We start from the raw sequence: 12470 nt of genomic DNA on the forward strand, positions 1-12470 counted from the left end.
GCCCATTTGTGCCGGAAGTCGCTTCTACTTCCGCAGGTTCCGGCTCCTCCTTACGTTTCCCGGCTTCCCGGCTGCTGCCGTGGCTCCAGGATGATGGAGACGGAGCGACTCGGTGAGGGGGAGGGGGTGGAAAGACGGAGGAGACAGCGAATGACCCTTAACTCCTGACCTGTGACCTTTCCTCCGTAGTGCTACCTCCCCCAGATCCCCTGGACCTGCCCCTTCGGGCCGTAGAGCTGGGATGCACGGGGCGCTGGGAGTTGCTGAATGTGCCTGGGGCTCCAGAGAGCACCGTGAGTGCCGATTCACCCTAACCTTCACCCTGTTGAGCTTAAAACCTCCTTCACCCTCCTCCCAGTAGGATGTAAGCTGACTCGGCTGTCCTGTCTCTGGATACTTGTCATCCGAGCCTAGACTGGTGCTGGACAGACTCCAACCCAATGGACCTGCAGTGGGTCAGAGCCCATAAGACGATAGAGCAGGGAACCCCGGGGAAACTTTAGTTCTGAGAACTGCTCTTTCAAACTGCTGTTTTCTCCCTGGAGTCCTGTTCTGTCTCCAAGCACCAGGGCTCTTGGTGACTGAGATGCTAGCCTTTGAACACCACCTGGCTCTTCATCCTTAGGCCTGGGACCCCATTTTCCTAAAACTAGAAATTCTCGAATATCAGTGTGCCTGATGATTAGTGGAAAATCTCACGGACAGAGGAGCCTGGCGGGCCATAATCCGTGGGTTCGAACACAACTGAGTGCGCGCACGCACACACACACACACACAATTGATGGGGGAGCTTTTGAAAAATCCTAGTTCTTAGGTCCATAGATTCAGAAATCCAAAATCTGTATTGTTAATCAGAACCCTAGGTAATTTGGTTGCAGACCGTTTGTTCTGTAAAACAGAACAGCCTTTGGAAAATAGTGCTTCAGCCTGATTGTCCTAGTCTGGGACGTCTATCGTATCTGATCTAAATACAAGTCGCATCACCTTCTCTTTTGCGTCTTACTCTCTTCCCTTACCTCGTGCCTTTGTTCCAGCTTCCCCACGGCCTCCCTCCCTGTGCCCCAGATCTGCAGCAGGAAGCAGAGCAGTTGTTCTTGTCATCTCCCACCTGGCTGCCTCTGCATGGTGTGGAGCACTCAGCCCGGTGAGGGGTCTAGAAGGGCCTGGGCTTGGCAGGTGGGTCCCTGAAGGAAGCTGGGACAGAGGAGAAAGAAGACCTGAACGTTGCTTTGCTTCTGTCCAGGAAATGGCAGAGGAAGATGGATCCCTGGTCTCTGCTGGCCACGCTGGGGGCCCCAGTCCCCTCCGACCTACAGGCCCAAAGACACCCAACCACAGGCCAGATACTAGGCTACAAGGAGGTAAGTAGTCGTGGGTCACCAGAAGCAGAGTTAGGAGAAGGTGGGGTCAGAGGCAAGCTCAGCCTCACTGGCGCTCTGTTCTCTTGCCTCAGGTCCTGCTAGAGAATACAGACCTGTCGTCCACAACCTCCTTGTCTCTTCGCCGGCCGCCAGCACCCATCTCCCAGTCCCTGTGGGGGAATCCAACCCAGTACCCTTTCTGGCCAGGTGATGCTTGTGGAAATGGGATGGGAGGGGAGGGAGCCCTTAGTCTCCACCTCTCTCATGTCACTGCCAGCCTATGAATCCTATTTGTCCAACCTCTCCCCAGGTGGGATGGATGAGCCCACTATAACAGATCTGAGCACCCGAGAGGAGGCTGAGGAGGAGACAGACTTTGAGAAAGGTGAGATGGTGCCAGAAGGGACCGTGGGAGGTAGGGCTCTGCGCCTGGGGCCTGAGGAAGAGGGGCCAAGTCCTGTCACTGGGTCCTTGCTAGCTCTTCCGTTCCCTTGAGCAAATTAGGAAAAGGTACCTCTTCCGTAACAACCTTTACTGTCATCTGTTGGAAGACTGTCACAAAACTACAACTACAGCGTGGACGCTGTGAACAACATCCTACAGGTTAATGTAATGTATGACTTGTACGGCGGTGTGCAAGAGCCCTGATTCTCTCTGTCCCTGTCCTCCAGACCTCCTTACTGTTCCACCTGGCTTCAAGAAAGGTGTGGACTTCGCACCAAAGGGTGAGTTTTAGTTTTGAGATGGGGCCGTAGGGGAAACGGTGCCCTTCTTCTTCAGAACAGAGGTGGACACGACCAGGTCTCCATTTTTGCCTTGCTCCTAGATCACCCAGCTCCAGCTGCTGGGTTGCTCAGCCTCAGCCATCTGCTGGAGCCCTTGGATTTGGGTGGGGGCGACGAGGATGAGAGTGAGGCAGTGGGACAGCCTGGCGGTCCCAGACAGGACACTGTTTCAGCCTCTCCTGGCAGTGTTCCTCTGGCCCGAGCAAGCAGCTTGGAGGACCTAGTGTTGAAGGTTGGTGGTTCTGGGCAGTTGAGGCAGGAAAGAAGGGCCTTGTTCCAGACAGAGTGGGCTGGCCTGGTTGGTTCCCTGGGGAAGACTGGAGCATCTTCTGGGAGGGGTGGTAACAGAGAGCTTTCTGGCTGTATGTTTATCATGCCTACACCCCTCTCCTTCTTCAGGAAGCGGCCACAGCTGTAGCCCCCCCAGAACCTCCCAAGCCCCCACCTCAGGAGCAGTGGGCCGTTCCTGTGGATGTCACCTCCCCTGTTGGTGATTTCTACCGCCTCATTCCCCAGCCAGCCTTCCAGGTAGCGTGGCCCAGGCCTCAGGTCTCCCTCACCTCCTCCAGCCCACTCCCTTGTCTCCTCTCCCCACCGGAGGCCAGGTGCCTTCAGTGGACAGAGGTCTTGGCCGTCTTCCCCTGCCCTGGAGGCCCCATGAGGTGGAGGCAGGAAGACCCCTGTGCCTTCTGCACCCCCATCTGTTTCTCTCTCCCACAGTGGGCGTTTGAGCCAGATGTGTTTCAGAAACAGGCCATCCTGCACTTGGAGCGGCACGACTCCGTCTTCGTCGCGGCTCACACATCCGCGGGGAAGACGGTTGTGGCTGAATACGCCATCGCGCTTGCCCAGAAACACATGACGCGGTACAGGCCCCTCCCCAGACTCCCCTCCCCAGCCCGGTTCTCTCCTGCGACCTTTCTGTGTCTCTTCTCTTCTCCACCTCCCCGCCTCATCCTTTCGATGAGAGGTTCGGGGAGAAACTGAGGCAGGGTTTCAGAGGGAAACAAGAAGATGTAGGGAGAGAAAAATGAGCGGCATTCATTGGGGAAGGGGTTGGGGAATGGGATTTTTCCAGAGTAATTCCGTGAAGGGGAATGTGAGGGGAGTTTGGGTGAAGAAGCGGGGGTGGGGGAGGCGCCTGAGCTCTGCAGCGTGCTGCTGGCAAGGGTCAGGGTGGGAGAGGAGGTGCTGACAAGGAGCCTGTGTGGAGGGCCTGGCTGACTTCGTGCCCTCCTCCCAGCACCATCTATACCTCGCCCATCAAGGCTCTGAGCAACCAGAAGTTCCGGGACTTCCGAAACACGTTTGGGGACGTGGGGCTGCTCACTGGGGACGTGCAGCTGCACCCGGAAGCCTCATGCCTCATTATGACAACGGAGATCCTTCGGTGAGAGGCGGGCATTCAGCATGGGGCGGGTTTTTGGTCAGGGAAGTGAGGCCGCTTTGGAGAGCACTCTGGCTGAGGTAAGGGTGGAGACAGGAGCCGCTGGGGAGTCAGCCTGGGGCCTTTCTCCTCCAGCTCCATGCTGTACAGTGGCTCGGACGTCATCCGGGACCTGGAGTGGGTCATCTTTGATGAGGTTCACTATATCAACGACGCTGAGGTAAGGGGACAGGGTCCCCAGGTCCTGGCAGTCCTCCTGTGGGGTAGGTTCAGCAGCTCCGCTGCTCCACATGCCGTGGGAACTGCACTGCCTTCTTTGTCCCTTCTTATGGAACCTCGTGCCACTTCCCTGGGCAGAAGGGCAGCCCCCTCCGAGCTGCTGGCGACTTGTCCTCCCTTCCTGTGTGCAGCGCGGGGTCGTGTGGGAGGAGGTTCTCATCATGCTGCCTGACCACGTTTCCATCATCCTTCTGAGTGCTACTGTCCCCAACGCCCTTGAGTTTGCTGACTGGATCGGGTAAGACATGTGTCCTGGGGTGCTTGAGTGAAGGGGGCCGTAGCATTCCTCAATTGGGGTGGGGGTGTAGACTGTCCCAGTGAGGGAGTGGTCAGGCCTTGGGGGTGGGGAGGAGAAAGGGGTGCGGCTGGGGAACATGTCCAGCCTGGGAGGTTGTGGGATCCCACCTGGGCCGAGATCACTTTGCGTGTTGAGAGACGGGGTGACGGGGACAGTCTTCCAGTCCGGCTCCCACAAAACCAGGGCGAGACCAGGGTGGGGAAGACGGCGGGCACGTGGGCTCCTTCCCACGCTCCCAGCCCTGACCTTCTGTCATCCTCCCCTGCTCAGGCGGCTGAAGCGTCGCCAGATCTATGTGATCAGCACCGTCGCGCGCCCAGTGCCCCTGGAGCACTATCTCTTCACGGGGAACAGCCCCAAGACCCAGGGGGAGCTCTTCCTGTTGCTGGACTCCCGCGGCGCCTTCCACACAAAGGGGTAAGCCTGGGATATGGGGAGAGACAGGGCTGGGCCCAACTGGGGGTGACTGATGGCCACCCTGCCCTGCCCCAGGTACTATGCGGCTGTGGAGGCCAAGAAGGAGCGGATGAGCAAGCATGCCCAGACCTTTGGGGCCAAGCAGCCCACGCATCAGGGGGGACCTGCCCAGGTGAGAACTGGCTGGCTTTGTACCTGCCACCCCTTCTTTCTCCTGAGTCTTTTCTTCCCTCGTCCTCCCAGGGTTTGGAGTGGAGTTTTGAGCACTGCCCAATTTGACTCTGCTTCACATCCCCCCACTTTGGCCCCCATTGGTTCAGGGACTCCATCTCCACTCCCTTCTCCCTGCTTCCTCAGGACCGTGGTGTGTACCTGTCCCTCCTGGCCTCCCTCCGCACCCGTGCACAGCTGCCAGTGGTGGTGTTCACCTTCTCCCGGGGCCGCTGTGACGAGCAGGCCTCGGGCCTCACCTCCCTCGACCTGACGACGAGTTCAGAGAAGAGTGAGATTCACCTCTTCCTGCAGCGCTGCCTTGCCCGTCTCCGCGGCTCTGACCGCCAGCTGCCCCAGGTGGGGAGGGGGGCTTGGAGACGGTGGGGATCGGGTGTTCACCGCCCCGTCCCTGACCCTGGGCCTCGGCCCCCACAGGTTCTGCACATGTCGGAGCTCCTGCACCGCGGCCTGGGTGTGCACCACAGCGGCATCCTGCCCATCCTCAAGGAGATTGTGGAGATGCTCTTCAGCCGCGGCCTGGTCAAGGTGCTTGTGCTGGTGGGAGAGGGACTCCCCAGAGCATTCGTCACCTGCTCACGGGGGCGGGGGCAGTGGGCAGCCCAGTGCAGCGGCTGAGAACTTGGGCTCTGGATCCAGGCTGCCCACTGTTAACTCGCTATGTGACCCTGGGCAAATTACTTAACCTCCCTGAACTGTAAGTTTCACGTTTTGAAATGGAGTTACATAAAGTATGAATGGGGGCTTTCCCAGTGGCTCAGCGGTAAAGAATCCGTGTGCAGTGCAGGAGCCACAGGAGACACAGGTTTGAGCCCTGGGTTGGGAAGATACCTTGGAGGAGGGCATGGCAACCCACTCCAGTATTCTTACCCGGAGAATCCCATGGACTGAGGAACCTGGCGGGCTATCGTTGGACATGACTGAAGTGACTTAGCACACGTGCGCACAAGGTATGAACAGGCAGTATTCAGAAGAGAAAACTAAAAAGCTAGCAAACTCACGGAGGTCATTAGTAATCAGGAAAATGCAAACTGAAATACAAGATAGGACTTGACAGGACTTTACAGTAATTAAAACTGGTAAAATTTAGGAAAGTAGGCAATGCCAAGTGTTGCCCGAGACGTAGGAGATTACAGGATTACAGGAACCCTTGCACAGGTGTGGCCAGTCTGAAGTGTACCTGGAGCTCTTGTGGCAAAGACAAGTCTGTGCCTACTCTTTGTCCCTAAATCCCGCTCCTGGGTGCAAATCACAATGAAATTCTCACCCCGGTCGATGAGGGAACACATCTGCTCTTCCTCTGGGGGCTGCTGTCTCGTGGCAGAGTGTGGGTGGCACCAGGACCCTTCCCTGGGAGAGCAGGTAGGCAGCTGTGTGCCATGCACCCTGCAAGGTGTTCTGTGGCAGGCTGGAAGCAACGGATTAGATATAATCACAGGAACACGGATGGATGGTGAAAATACTACATGGAAGAAAAGAAAACAGGAGATACGTGTCGCCTTTCCTTCAAATTGTATTACACACCCAACACATTTTATAAAACACATTCACATGAAAAGATACACATTAAAGATTGACAGAGGGGAGACGGGAGTGGGCTGTGGGGGTGAAAGGAAAGAAATAGGTAGTTAAATAAATAAAACAACAGTACCTACTCTGTAGATTTGCCTTGAGAGTCAGATGAGATCTCGTGTGTTAACCATCTGGGACTATTGTCTAGTGCCTTAGCCTTGACTACGAAGTGGGGTGGGCTTGGCCAGGGCTGCGCCACAGCTGTGTTTAGCCCCTTAGCTGATCCTCTCTTCCCCTCCCCATCCCAGGTCTTGTTTGCCACGGAGACCTTCGCCATGGGTGTAAATATGCCGGCCCGGACGGTGGTATTTGATTCCATGCGAAAGCACGATGGCTCCACCTTCCGGGACCTACTCCCTGGGGAGTATGTGCAGATGGCGGGCCGGGCGGGCCGGAGGGGCCTGGACCCCACGGGCACGGTCATCCTGCTCTGCAAGGGCCGCGTGCCCGAGATGGCGGACCTGCACCGCATGATGATGGTGAGCCGGGGCACCTCGAGGCCAGCTCTGGGCCCCTCTGCATCCTCGGTGCCCACTCTCCTCCCCTCTCCTCTCTCTCTCCTCTCCTTTGGTCTGGGAGCAGCCAGGGGAGGAGCAAGCCAATCTGAGGATGAGGGTGGATCTCGTCTTCTCTTGTCTTTTCACTGTGAATATGGAGCTAGGTGGGACCTTGGAGAGTCTGTTTATTTAGTCTCGCTCCCTTGCTTTGCAGAGGTGAGCAGGCAGTTTGTCTAGGGCCCCGAGGTTGCAGGGCTGGGACTATAGCTGCTTGGAGCAGAGCAGCTGGGCAGTGGGTTTCCCCCCAACCCCCGAGTCTCACTGGCGTCTCTGGCCTGGCCCAGGGGAAGCCATCTCAGCTGCAGTCCCAGTTCCGCCTCACGTACACCATGATCCTCAACCTGCTGCGGGTGGATGCTCTCAGGGTGGAGGACATGATGAAGAGGAGCTTCTCAGAGTTTCCATCTCGCAAGGACAGCAAGGTGAGGAGGTGGGTGTGCCCAGGTTGCCCTGCAGGATATGGGACAAGGGAAGCCAGGTGAGGACCAGGCGGGCCTCTGGAAGTCAATGGGTGAAAGTGGAGAGAGCTGGCCCGGAGACTCTTGAGTTCACACCCACCCTGGTTTCTCCCAGGCCCATGAACAGGCTCTGGCTGACCTGACCAAGAAGCTGGGGGCTTTGGAAGAGCCCGAGGTGACTGGCCAGCTCATCGACCTGCCTGAGTATTACAGCTGGGGGGAGGAACTGACTGAGACCCGGAGCCAGATCCAGGTGAGCGCCTGTGAGTGTTGGGGGCGGGGTGATGCACGGGGAGGAAGAGACTGGGGCGGCCTGGGTACACCTGAACCTTGTCCCAGCATCTCTGTGACACTTCTTATCCCCTTTCTTCTCGTCCCTACTCTTTAGCACCGCATCATAGAGTCTGTGAATGGGCTGAAATCTCTCTCAGCGGGAAGGGTGGTGGTTGTGAAGAATCAGGAGCATCACAACGCACTGGGTGTGATCCTTCAGGTGAGGGCGGTGGGAATCTGGACTCCAAGGCCGGAGGGAGCAGCCAGCCCCGTCTCCATCTTCCCCACTTGGCGAGGAGCCAGTTGTCCTCAGCAGTGCTCTCATTTTTCCCTCGAGCCCTCCTTTCCTCCCATCCCCAGCACTTCATGCTCGTCTCCTTGTCCTCCCCCCGAGCCCTGCCCCCGAAGTCTGCTCCAGTTGCTTGACTTGGTTAGCAGTCTGTATGGCCGCCCCATGCTCCCTGCCTGAACTGGGGCATCTGGTCTCTTCTTGGATGTCCACTCCTCACAGTGCCCCGTCCTGGCCTCCCCACGTCCTCTAGGTCTCTTCGAACTCCACCAGCAGAGTATTCACAGCCCTGGTCTTGTGTGACAAGCCCGTGTCTGAGGACCCGCGGGAGAGGGGGCCAGCCTCCCCAGACGTGCCCTACCCAGACGACCTCGTGGGATTCAAGCTGTTCCTGCCTGAAGGTGAGAGTGGACGGGTGCCCGGGCTCTTGCCAACAGCACGGCTGAGGTGCCCGGTCTGACCCTGCTCTCCCCTCTTCTCAGGGCCCTGTGACCACACTGTGGCCAAGCTCCAGCCAGGAGACGTGGCCGCCATCACCACCAAGGTGCTCCGGCTGAATGGGGACAAGATCTTGGAGGACTTTAGCAAGCGGCAGCAACCAAAGTTCAAGTCAGAGATGCTGGGGAGGGACCATGTGGGGGTGGTGGGGAGGTGTGGTCAGGGAGGCTCCCTTAGTCCTAGGGGGTTCCACAGGAAGAGAAGCCCCTGCCCCAGGTCTAAGCCCAGCTCCGTCCTCAGGAAGGATCCGCCCTCTGCGGCCGTGACCACTGCTGTCCAGGAACTGCTACGACTGGCTCAGGCGCACCCCACGGGACCGCCCACCCTGGACCCTGTCAATGACCTGCAACTCAAGGATGTGTCTGTGGTCGAGGGGGGCCTCCGGGCCCGGAAGCTGGAGGAGCTGATCCGGGGGGCTCAGTGTGTGCATAGTCCCCGTTTCCCTGCCCAGGTTGGTCCCTGGATGTGAGCTTCCCAGTTGGGAGGGACGGCTTTCCCTCTCATCCCCTGCAGACTGGCCGCCCGCGTCCCAGCCTTGGTCCTCAGCTCCCCTGCTGAGGTCAGGGAGGAGGCTCACAAGCCCTTGCCCTTGGCTCCTCGCAGTATCTGAAGCTGCGGGAGCGGATGCAGATCCAGAAGGAGATGGAGCGGCTGCGCTTCCTGCTGTCGGACCAGTCGCTGCTGCTGCTCCCCGAGTACCACCAGCGAGTAGAGGTGGGGGGGCAGGGCTGGGCTGGGGGGCTGGCGGGGAAGCCTTCTGCCGGCTCCCAACACCCGCCATCCTTGCAGGTGCTCCGAACTCTGGGGTATGTGGACGAGGCGGGCACAGTGAAGCTGGCCGGGCGGGTGGCTTGTGCTATGAGCAGCCATGAGCTGCTCCTCACCGAGCTCATGTTCGACAACGCACTGAGCACCCTGCGGCCTGAGGAGATCGCTGCCCTGCTCTCCGGCCTGGTCTGCCAGAGCCCCGGGGACCCTGGCGATCAGCTTCCCAGCACCCTCAAACAGGTATGGGGATGACAGCCAGGACCCCTCCCTTCCTTGGCCATGGCATTCCCAGTACGTCCCTACATGTTCCCCAGGTGCCCTCCGAGTGTCCCTAAGAATTGGAATGGTTTCTCCTTTCATCCCGGCCTCCTTCCTGGAGCAGGCAGGCAGGGCTTAGAACCTTTCCTCTCCATCTGCAGGGGGTGGAACGGGTCCGGACTGTGGCCAAGCGGATTGGTGAGGTCCAGGCGGCCTGTGGTTTGAACCAGACTGTGGAGGAATTTGTCGGGGAGCTGAATTTTGGGCTGGTTGAGGTTGTGTACGAGTGGGCCCGGGGCATGGTGAGTAGCTGGGGTTTGGGGCCTTTGTGGACAGCCAGCTGGGGAGAGGCTGTCCTGGCCCACCGTATTCATTCCCCACCCCGCTTCCCCCACAGCCCTTCTCTGAGTTGGCAGGGCTCTCAGGGACTCCTGAGGGCCTGGTGGTCCGCTGCATCCAACGCCTGGCCGAGATGTGTCGCTCGCTTCGGGGGGCGGCCCGCCTGGTGGGCGAACCTGTGCTAGGTGCCAAGATGGAGACGGCAGCCACCCTGTTACGGAGGGATATCGTCTTTGCTGCCAGTCTCTACACCCAGTGACTGGCCCCTGGCTACAATGTAACAATAAAACTGCAAAGCCCCTGTGTGAACCTGAGGTGTTGGGCAGGAATGACTCGGCTCAAAAGACACAGCAGGGAGAGCTACCTGGAAATATGCCTTTATCTGTGCACACAGAAATAGGACCAGCCCCTGTGAAGCATCAATCCTTGGGGGAGGGTGTCTTGGGCGGTGACGGGAGGTCCTGGGTCACAGCTTCCACGTACCATGGAGGCAGGAAGGCGTGGGGTGCATCTCGGTGTTCAGACACTGTGACAGGGCCGCCAGGCTCCCAGGAGAAGAGGTAGACGAGCCTGGGGGGCAGATAGAGTCCTGAAATGAGGGCTGGAGGCCGAGTTTCTGGGCCCCAGTGGGGAGGGGCAGAGCTGAATGCCTCACCTGGGGTCATCCTCAACCACTGTGTTCTGGGCGAAACTAAGGAAGGCAGCGCAGAAGTTCATGCACACGGAGGGGTTCCAGCCGTCACGGTCATTCTGGAGAAAGCCCAGGAGGAGGCAGAAGGCCGGTGGTGAGGGTGGGAGAAGGGGAAGGTGGGCTGCAGGTCCCTGGACAATGGACCTGTGGTGTTGGTGCAGGGGGATGCAGGTGGGAACTCATTGCCTTACCCTGACATATTCAAACATCTCCATGGTAGGAAAGGTCTTCAGGGAACAGACAAAACCCTCCGGGTTACGGAAGCCAGCGACAACATTTGGGACGCCTGGCAGGAACGACTGAGCCCACCATTTCAGGAGCTTGTGTCTGTCAGGAAAGGCAAGGGGGTCAGTGGGACCCCTCCTCCACCCTCCAGCCTCCTCCTTCCCCAAATCTCTTTTCCAAGCTTTTCATCCAAGGTTCTCATCCTGTCCACCCCTGTCCTGAACCTGTAGAAGCTCTTCCATTGGCCAGGGCTGTGCATCTCCTTGGAGGTCTTGAGCTCTACATAGCAGGTGGGGGGCTGTGTGGATGGGGCCTGGGGGTCTGTGCAGTCCACCTCCCCGGAAAAGAGAAGAGGGTGGTTTCCCAGGCGGCTGCGTAGCACAGAGCAGAAGGCTACGTTGGTGTTAACCTCCCCAGAGGGATCTGGGGAGACTCCGGGTTTGTCTGCACAAGGAGAGAAACAGCAGCAAGGGCTGGGGGCTCTCAATCTCTGGGGATAGGGGAGGGGGCAGAATCAGGGCAACTCTCACCTGCACACATGTACTGCTCAAATTTGTACCCCATGTACATAAGCTCCCGGAGCAGCGGTGGCCGGGTGAGCCTCTGAACCCGAGCAGCTGGCGTCTCTACCTCACTCAAGTAGAGCGTTCCCTGGAAGCGGGAGGCTGCCAGCTGCCAGCCTTCCTGCCGCTCATATGGTGTCGTCAGCAGTTTTGTCAGGTGCCCCCGCCACGTCACTATGGCCCCTGCCAGCCAGCCTGGACCCCTGAGGAGGAGGAGTTAGGGGCTGAAGGTCTGACACCTGCAACAGTGCAGACGGCTTCTCCAAAGAATAGGGTAAGGTAAGGACTTACTCCAGCTTTGGCTCTCCCAATTTTAGAGGGTGAGTGCAGGTCTCTAGGGCTACTGTGTGTTATGGTTTGCTCACCCCTCTAGCTGGCCTCGGTGCGCCAGGAGCCAGCGTAGCAGGTGGTCCAACCTCTCTTGGACCTCTTCGTCCCGAGGCTGGTATCGATCAGGGTATCCGTCTCTGAGGTCAAAGTTGGGGCTTTGACCATTGGTGGGAGGTGGGCTGTAGTACCGCAAAGCGCGAGCATCTCCATGGTACTGGCGCTGTGCATCCAGGGAGAAGCAGCCCAATTCGGAAGGGCGCCGGTAGAAAGGAAAGGGCCCAGAGTAGAGGGCAGGGTGCGTGGGCAGGGAGGGTGCTGGGCGGGGGAGCTTGTTCCGAGGCTCAGCGACCTCTATCTCTCCAGCTTCTCTCTTGGTCCCTCTGGACTCCATGAGGTCCTGCGAGGGGACAAGGAAGTTCCCCTTTTAAAAAGAAGGGCTGGAGAAGAGGGACTTCGAGTCAGGACTAAGCGAGTCTGGCCTTGAAACATGCAAGCTCCGTGTCCTCAAACAACCCCACCAGGTGCGCATGCTACCTTTTCCCTTGACCTATATACCCCCAACCCCAGTAGCTCCAAACCCAGAGTGGTTAGGAAGGATGGTTGGGCTCAGGTTAAGGATCTGGTTACCTCAAATCCTGCCAACCTCGACTTCCACCTTCTCAGGGCTATGACGTCATGGCAAGTACATCATATGTCAAAGGGATGCGAGGGCAGTTTTCTCCGCTCTCGATGACGCAATCATTCAGCGACAGAGGCGGCCTAACTCCTAGGTGGCGGGAGGGGGCTGTGCGCTTTACACCGGGAGGGAGATCCCAGCGTGGCCGCCCGCGCCCCTCCGCAGCGCCCAGGCGTCCCCGGATGTGAACGTTCTCAGAGGAAGCCAATCAGCAG

The 12470-nt window shown here is 58.6% G+C and overlaps 2 protein-coding genes across 3 annotated transcripts; one reads left to right on the top strand and one right to left on the bottom strand.

Annotated features, from left to right (window-relative positions):
• The first annotated feature begins 47 nt into the window (after positions 1-47).
• Positions 48-10071, top strand: SKIC2 (SKI2 subunit of superkiller complex). Its single transcript, XM_052649804.1, has 28 exons — positions 48-112; positions 190-293; positions 1035-1144; positions 1244-1361; positions 1454-1568; positions 1672-1746; positions 2033-2086; positions 2188-2378; positions 2546-2674; positions 2867-3012; positions 3390-3536; positions 3669-3753; positions 3944-4050; positions 4381-4527; positions 4603-4699; positions 4885-5097; positions 5176-5286; positions 6579-6809; positions 7172-7309; positions 7461-7598; positions 7734-7838; positions 8161-8308; positions 8390-8516; positions 8646-8856; positions 9009-9119; positions 9195-9413; positions 9593-9733; positions 9829-10071. The coding sequence occupies exons 1-28, from the start codon at positions 91-93 to the stop codon at positions 10027-10029; spliced, it is 3741 nt and encodes a 1246-aa protein (XP_052505764.1). The 5' UTR covers positions 48-90; the 3' UTR covers positions 10030-10071.
• DXO (decapping exoribonuclease) lies at positions 6288-12422 on the bottom strand. 2 transcript variants are annotated; one of them, XM_052649806.1, is made up of 8 exons: positions 12207-12422; positions 11615-11976; positions 11217-11452; positions 10911-11130; positions 10653-10788; positions 10426-10520; positions 10254-10340; positions 6288-7337 (listed from the first exon to the last, which is right to left on the bottom strand). In XM_052649806.1, the coding sequence occupies exons 2-8, from the start codon at positions 11968-11970 to the stop codon at positions 7280-7282; spliced, it is 1188 nt and encodes a 395-aa protein (XP_052505766.1). In that variant the 5' UTR covers positions 11971-11976; positions 12207-12422; the 3' UTR covers positions 6288-7279. The 2 variants fall into 2 exon arrangements, with proteins under 2 accessions (XP_052505766.1, XP_052505765.1); XM_052649805.1 differs by lacking the exon at positions 6288-7337 and having other exon boundaries at positions 10139-10340.
• Positions 12423-12470: the final 48 nt, after the last annotated feature.

Source organism: Budorcas taxicolor, chromosome 11 (assembly GCF_023091745.1).
Source record: "Budorcas taxicolor isolate Tak-1 chromosome 11, Takin1.1, whole genome shotgun sequence".
Taxonomy (NCBI): domain Eukaryota; kingdom Metazoa; phylum Chordata; class Mammalia; order Artiodactyla; family Bovidae; genus Budorcas; species Budorcas taxicolor.

Coding starts and splice junctions, on each gene's coding strand:
- SKIC2 (XM_052649804.1), top strand. CDS start 91: ATGATGGAGACGGAGCGACTCG. Junction 7,599..7,733: donor AGACCCGGAGCCAGATCCAG/GTGAGCGCCTGT, acceptor CCTACTCTTTAG/CACCGCATCATAGAGTCTGT. Junction 8,517..8,645: donor CGGCAGCAACCAAAGTTCAA/GTCAGAGATGCT, acceptor CTCCGTCCTCAG/GAAGGATCCGCCCTCTGCGG.
- DXO (XM_052649805.1), bottom strand. CDS start 11,970: ATGGAGTCCAGAGGGACCAAGAGAGAAGCTGGAGAGATAGAGGTCGCT. Junction 10,789..10,910: donor CAATGGAAGAGCTTCTACAG/GTTCAGGACAGG, acceptor CTTTCCTGACAG/ACACAAGCTCCTGAAATGGT. Junction 10,341..10,425: donor GTGGTTGAGGATGACCCCAG/GTGAGGCATTCA, acceptor TCTGCCCCCCAG/GCTCGTCTACCTCTTCTCCT.